The following is a 7,167-nucleotide window of genomic DNA, read 5'->3' as shown; positions in this document are numbered from 1 at the left end:
TCCCTGCATCGGCAGGCGGACTCCCAACCACTGCGCCACCAGGGAAGCCCTGAAGTCCTTTCTTAATAGGTATTTTCTCTCCCTTCTCCACACTATTTTTGTTTGTTTTCCATATTTTATTTTTTGAAGTTTTTTAAATTTTATTTTATTATTATTTTTGCGGTACGTGGGCCTCTCACTGTTGTGGCCTCTCCCGTTGCAGAGCACAGACTCTGGACGCACAGGCTCAGCGGCCATGGCTCACGGGCCCAGCCGCTCTGCGGCATGTGGGATCCTCCCGGACCGGGGCACGAACTCGTGTTCCCTGCATTGGCAGGCGGACTCTCAACCACTGCGCCACCAGGGAAGCCCCTTTAATTTTCTTTTTTACTGAAGTATAGTTTAAGTACAATGTTGTGTAATCACTGCTGTACACCAAAGTGACTCAATTGTACATATATACATTTTTTCATATTCTCCATTATCATTTATCACAGGATATTGAAATATAGTTCCCTGTGCTATACAGTAGGACCTTGTTGTTTACCCAGTCTATATATACCAGTTTGCATCTGTTTAACCTCTGTGTGCATGTCTAATTATCCTCTCTGCCCTTTGTGTTTTTCTCACCCTCCTCACTATATAAAACGGTGTATTTTTTCAAAACCTAATGTTCCATATCAAAATGCTTTAACCTCCAAATCTTTACCTCTCTCCAGCCACACAGGCAGACACTCAGGCAGAGTTAGGCATTAACTTTCTCCCAGCTGCTCCCACAGTCCCCCTGTACTCCTGTAATTGTCTCCAGCGTTCACTGCTTTGTTCACGTGAAATTAATATATCAATCTTAGGGACGGGTATATTTCACCCCTCATTCTTGTTTTAAATTTAAGAAAATCCACAACAACCCCCCAATTCTACAAGACTCACCAAAATCTTGCATTTATTTTCACATTTTGAGAGAAAGTCTGAATCAATAATTCCTGATAATTCCACCAGAACCAACTGCTCCTGGTGGAAGAAAGAGGGGTTAAAGGCGCTAGCTTGCGAGCGTGCAGGAAGAAGCAGGCATTAACGAGAGAAGCCAAACCTCCCCAGTGCAACAATCCCACCTTTGTGAAAAACTAGGTCCTGCTTTCAACAAGAGGAAGCGCGCGCCGTTACTTAAGGTAATTTCCCTCCTTCCCCTTCGAACTTCCGTGTAGCCCGTAGGGCTGGGGCCAGCTGCCCGCCGCTCCGCGCGCCCTGAGGCACAATCCCGCCAGGAGCCCCCGCACGCCCGCCGCGTTCCGACTCCCTTCCCCGCACACAGCCGAGCGGCCACCCTCTCCACCGCCGCGCGGGCTTCCGCCGTCGCACTCACTGCCTCCTCCTCCTCCTCGTCCCAGTACCCGCGACTCGGCTCCTCGGCCACCGCCGCCATGCCGCCGCTCCTCCGCGCGGTCTCCGAGCTGTTGGCCCCGCCCGCTGGGGCCGCCATCTTGAGTACGGGCAGCAGCTTCCGCCCCGCCGCGGCTCCGACAGCGCCCGTTGCTCCTGCCAGCACGCGAGATGGCGGCTCCCAGGCCCACGTGGAGCCCCTTGTCCCTGTCCCGAGAGCCGGAGCTGGGGCCCTGGCGGGTCGGCCGGGCAGGTCCCGCGACCTAGGGAACCCTCGGGCTCCCGGCCCCGCTGGGACGAGAGCACTGTGGAAGCCGAGGGGATGAAGTAGGTGCAGGCAAGGAGGCTACGGTGCGCGAGGGAAATGGAGAGGCCTCGTGTGCCCCAACCTACAATGCTTGGAAAGAAATTCCTAATGTGTGAGCACTGATCATCAGTTCAAGTTCTCCACGAGCCAAGTAAAGGGCACTCCTCAGTGTTCCACGTGTCGGGCGCCCACTGCGCGAGGAAGTGAGCTGGGGTTTCAGGCAGCCAGGAGAGGTAGAATAAGGGACCAGCCAATGCTAATCAGATGGCCCTAGGTGCTGTAAGAGACCCAGATTGTTTGGGGAGTACAGGAGACTCCAAGAAGTGAAGTTTTGAACAGGATTTTCTTAAACTAACCTTATGAATTTTTCTGATTATAAAATAAATGATCTTTGTACGTGAGACAGGATGATCTACCTCCAAAGAGCATGAGGTTTGGGGTCTGATACCCGTCCGGTTCTGCTGCGTTACTTAACAGTAAGCCTTTAGGCAAGTTGGTTATTGTGAGGATTAAATGAAATAATCCCACTATTCAGCACATATTAAGCACTAATATGCATTTAATCTAGTATTAGTAATAATATATAAAAATTTAGAGTATTACAACTTTTAAAAAACGTTTTCTGGGAATTCCCTGGCGGTCCAGTGGGCAGGACTTTGTGCTTTCTCTGCCGTGGCCCTGGGTTCAATCCCTGGTCCCGGAACTAAGATCCTTCAAGTCACGCGGTGTGGCCAAACAAAACAAAACAAAGAAAACAACGAGGGGACTTCCCTGGTGGCCCAGTTGTTAAGTCTCCGAGCTCCCAATGCAGGGGGCACGGGTTTGAACCCTGGTCGGGGAACTAAGATCCTGCGTGCCCTATGGCACGGCCAAAAAATAATAATAAAAAGTAAAAAAAAAAAAAGTTTATTAAAAACCCATTTTCCTACACAATATATCTTTCTAGCTTCTTTCTACATAAACACATTGTTTTAAAAACCCATTTTCCTACACATATCTTTCCAGCTTCTTTCTACATAAACACATTGTTTATGTGTACATCTGTTTTAAACTTGCTTTTCTCACTATATGTAGTATTATGGATGTTTGTCCATATTTTCCATGATAAATACAGATCTATGTGATGGTATTTATTGGGCAATATTGATATTGCACAACACTTTAGTAAACATCTGTGCATTTTTACCCACTTCCTCCATTAAATGAATAGGATTTCGTAGCTTAAAAAAACTGGAAAAATCACTGGACTTGTTAGCAGTTGTAGATTTGAATTATAGCTCTGAAATATAAGAATTGTGACCTGGCACAAGCTGCTGCACTTTCTCATCCCCTGTGTTCTTATTTATTAAATGAGGATAAAATTATTCATCTTCACTGTATATATATTTTTTGTTTGAAGATTAGATCATGTATCTAAAAGTGCTTTGTAGGGGACTTCCCTGGTGGTCCAGTGGTTAGGACTCCCTGCTCCCAATGCAGGGGCCACAGAGTTCCATCCCTGGTTGGGGAATTAATATCCTGCATGCCTTGCAGCGCAGCCAAAAAAATTTTTTTTTAAGTGCTTTGTAAAAAAAAAAAAAAAAAAGTGCTTTGTAAATTGAAAAATTATATAAATCGTCAGATTTTATTGAGGGTTCAGGGAGGATAAAGAGAAGAAGGACAATCCAAGCTGAGGGAGCCGCAGACAGTGAAGGCTTGAGGAATGAAAATATGTTTTACGAGGTCAGTGTAATGACTCAAGATGTCCCTTTCAAATAAACAAACCTCATACTTGTAGTCGAGGTTATTATTGTTTACTATTTAAGACATAATTATCATTTTTATTTTGAATGATTTACGAAAGGATAGAGACTGAAAAGTAAGCCTTCCATCCCTGTCCCCCAGCTCCCCTTTCTATAGGCAATTAGTGCTTAGCGGTCTAGCCTTTCTAAGCAGACCATAGGTCTTGACACTTCTCCAGGGTGTTGCTAGGGGAATGAGGATGCACCAGTTTACACTCCTTCCCAGCCTAAGGAAATCTCAATTTATTTCTTCCAGTGTAAATAAAGGCACCTCTTCCCTTTTACCTCTCAGACATGTAGCATAATTTCTTCAGTGAGCTCAGACTCTAACAATAGATGGGAAAAGCCACGGTCTTCAAAGTAGCTTCAGCTTTCCATCCTTTAGACATCCAAGACAAAGGAATACAAATGGCCTGGCTGCCCGCTTGGAAGGGATCAAGGGGAAAATGTAGTGTACTAGTATCTCCATAAATTATCCTGCCATATTAACAAAATCTTTTGAAGGAAATCAAACCTGTCTTGTTGATTTTAAGAGTCAAAGGAATCTGTTCACACCCTACGTTAATATAGCCTAGTGGCTTGAGGGCTCAAAGTGCTCACTGAAAAGAGATTCGGAGGCAGTGGCTCTCCCAGTACCCTGGAGATTTTGTGTGGTTCCCGTGGCATTGCCAGAAAGGGAGCGGTGGTGACAGGAATAAAGATAAACACCTGGATGTTGTTGACATTCTGTAAAGGAAGAAAACTCATTTCAAATGTTCTAAGTAATGAATTTCTACTGCTAAGAAGTTGGTAACAAAATGAGGGAAGATTTACAAGTCAGATTAAAAAGAGCCAAGGGGGCTTCCCTGGTGGCGCAGTGGTTGAGAGTCCGCCTGCCGATGCAGGGGACACAGGTTCATGCCCCGGTCCGGGAGGATCCCACATGCCACGGGGTGGCTAGGCCCGTGAGCCATGGCCGCTGAGCCTGCGCGTCCGGAGCCTGTGCTCCACAAGGGGAGAGGCCACAACAGTGAGAGGCCCGCGTACCACAAAAAAAAAAAAAAAAAGAAGAAAAAGAAGAAGAAAAAAAAAGAGCCAAGGAAGAGATAAATTACATGGTTTTCTACAGCCATAGTTGGAGCTATTATAGAAGAATGTATGTAATTTGGTAGGAGGGCCAATTGACTTTAATTGTAGCTAATAAGAGGAATCATGAAAAAAATTCAGAACTATGATTTCTGAGAAACATAAATGAGGTTGTCGTGGTCAATATTTAAAAGCCTGCCACTAGGAGGAGACAAATGAACTAAAAATTGTTTAATCTGGTCTTCTTCCTTTAGAACACATTTTCTAAATTAAGAAGAACCTATATGAAAATTATATTTAGTAGCAGAATTCTAGTAAAAGAGCCTTTAGTGAGTGTTAACATTTTGTCTTAAAAAAAACATTTTGCCCTTAAATAATAGTTTATATTCCATTAGGCTCTTCTTCTTTCTTTTTTTTTTTTTTTGAAATCCATCTCTTACTCCATTTGATATTCAAAAACTAAATGCTAGACCAGCGGCCCTCAAACTTCAGCTGCATCAGAATCACCGTGGAGGGCTTGCTAGAGCGCAGATTGCTCAGCCAGAGTTTCTGATTCAGCAGGTCTGGTATAGGACAGGACGTAAAATACACATTTCTAACAAGTTCTCAGGTGATGCTGTTGTTTCTGGTCTGGGGAACACACTCTGAGAACCACTGTGCTAGCTAAATGGCTATGGAAGTAAGCCACGTGCCAACAACCAGATTCAATTAAAATACTGAGAACATACTAATCAAAGCATTTCAGCTTGCAAAAAAGTAACTTTGTATCAGAAATAAAATTGGAATGATCACTTTTGGAGGGCTTTGAATCAAAAGAAATCAGCTTATACTTAATTTGGTAGCCGCGTGGCACTATTGGAGTGTGTGATGACATAAAATGGCACATACACACAGACTGAGGGCAGAAAGACCAGGTGGGGTCTACAGGGATTCTTCTCAAGCCAGAACACAGGTACCCCATGTGAAGCTCCTGATAAACGTAGAAAATGTTCTCAAAGCATCAGTTTGTCTCACCGACAGCTAACTAGACGCTTCCTAGAATGTTAAAGCGAAAATAGATGGAGGAACCGCAACAAGAGAAGCCACCGCAATGAGAAGCCCGCTCACCGCAACAAAGAGTAGCCCCCGCTCGCTGCAACTAGAGAAAGCCCACGTGCAGCAATGAAGACCCAGTGGAGACAAAAATAAAAAGTAAATTTTAAAAAAAAGAGTAATACAAAGTTTCTGATATTGATTATTGCCCGTCATCAGTTTATTCTAAAAGAAGGAGCTAGCATGTCCACATCTGTAGGATCTGAGTACCTTGGATATGTAAATAAGCCTTTTGTATTCTAAAAAAAAAAAAAAAAAAGATGGGGGAGGATGCGAAATCTGCCTAACTTTTTAAAGATAACAGGAGTCTACAAAGAAATTTCTCCAAAGTGGGTATAGAAAGATCTAAAAGCTGCTAAGAGTTACATTCCATAAGGGTACCCTCCTCCCCACCATTTATATTTTCTCTGCTGTTAGAGGTACTTTTGTAGAAACATTGGAGGAATACTGGTGTAGATCAAAAGTGGTTGATGGCTTAGAACATCATGATGACATTCATAGTTGGAAAGTGCCAGGTTTCAGCAGCACCTGTGATATGTGGTACAATCTGTAGAACTTGGCTTCTCATTAGATGGAGTAGGGTGAGGGGAGTAGAAAGAAGAGGAGCAGATAGAAAAATCGAAATTACTGTGATTAAGAGCCTGGATGACTGGTACAATGGGAGTGTGTGTGTGTGTGTGTGTGTGTGTGTGTGTGTGTGTGTATTGTTTTGTTTTGTTTTTAAAGGAATAAGAAAAACCCGAGGAGGAACTTGTATGAGTAGATAAATGTTGAGGTTGACTTCGGACACCAAGTTCGAGCTTCCCAGAGTAGTTAGGTGGAGCTAGCAGCTAGTAGTTGAAATGTAGTGATGGAACTTGAGAGGGTTTAGAGGTTAAATTCTAGAGTCATCTTTATAAAAAAGAAGCTGAAGTTTTTTCCTAAGTAAATCTGGTCCTAAGAGCTCTCAGATAGGTGGGTTTCTCAAGGGAAAGAATAAGAGGTCATGATAGAAAGGAAACATCAGTGTGGAAAACTAAGCATGTAAATATTATTGACTTAAAAGGGAAAAGTTTAGAGGTGTTACAGTGATTAGTTTCATGAGATGGACAAAGGGAGCCAATGGAAAAAGCATTTTGGGACTGTCAGTGGGAAAGGTAGTTTGGCGTGGCTTGGGACAGGACGCTTTTCTGTAGATGTTCAGGTGTGGGGAGATGAGACCCTGGATTAGGGCAGTGACAGAGGAAAATAAAAGGGCAGGTCAGAAACGTTCCAGTTGAAAAAGCAATAGGACTTGGGTGACTGCCTAAATGAAGAGGCCATTAAGAGAAGGAAGTTTTAAAAAGTCTCCAATTATGAGCCTGTGAGTCAGAAGTATGGTATTTACAACATGAGGTAGAGCCCCATCTGCTCTGTCCAAACAGATACAAGAGGGACTAACCAGACCAGTGGTTCTCAGGTGTGGTCCCCAGACCCGTGTGGTCAGCATCACTTGGGATTCTGCTACAAATGCAAATTCTCAGATCCTACCGGAGGCTACTAAATCAGAAACGCTGGGAATGAGGCCCAACAATTAGTGGTTTA

The 7,167-nt window shown here is 43.9% G+C and overlaps 1 protein-coding gene across 1 annotated transcript in view; it reads right to left on the bottom strand.

The window, feature by feature from the left end:
- The window catches only part of GTF3C6 (general transcription factor IIIC subunit 6), an 8,011-nt gene extending 6,602 nt beyond the window's left edge, over positions 1-1,409 (bottom strand). The window contains exons 1-2 of the mRNA XM_007451574.1: positions 1,346-1,409; positions 910-990 (exon numbers count right to left, since the gene is read on the bottom strand). Of these exons, the coding sequence (XP_007451636.1) occupies positions 910-990; positions 1,346-1,402 (138 nt within the window). The 5' untranslated portion in view covers positions 1,403-1,409. The remainder of the gene's footprint in view (positions 1-909; positions 991-1,345) is intronic.
- Between the last annotated feature and the right edge of the window lie 5,758 nt (positions 1,410-7,167).

Source organism: Lipotes vexillifer, unplaced genomic scaffold (assembly GCF_000442215.2).
Source record: "Lipotes vexillifer unplaced genomic scaffold, Lipotes_vexillifer_v1.1 scaffold721, whole genome shotgun sequence".
NCBI classification, from domain to species: domain Eukaryota; kingdom Metazoa; phylum Chordata; class Mammalia; order Artiodactyla; family Lipotidae; genus Lipotes; species Lipotes vexillifer.
Note: the sequence above shows the minus strand (reverse complement) of the source record. Positions and strands in the feature narration are given on the sequence as shown.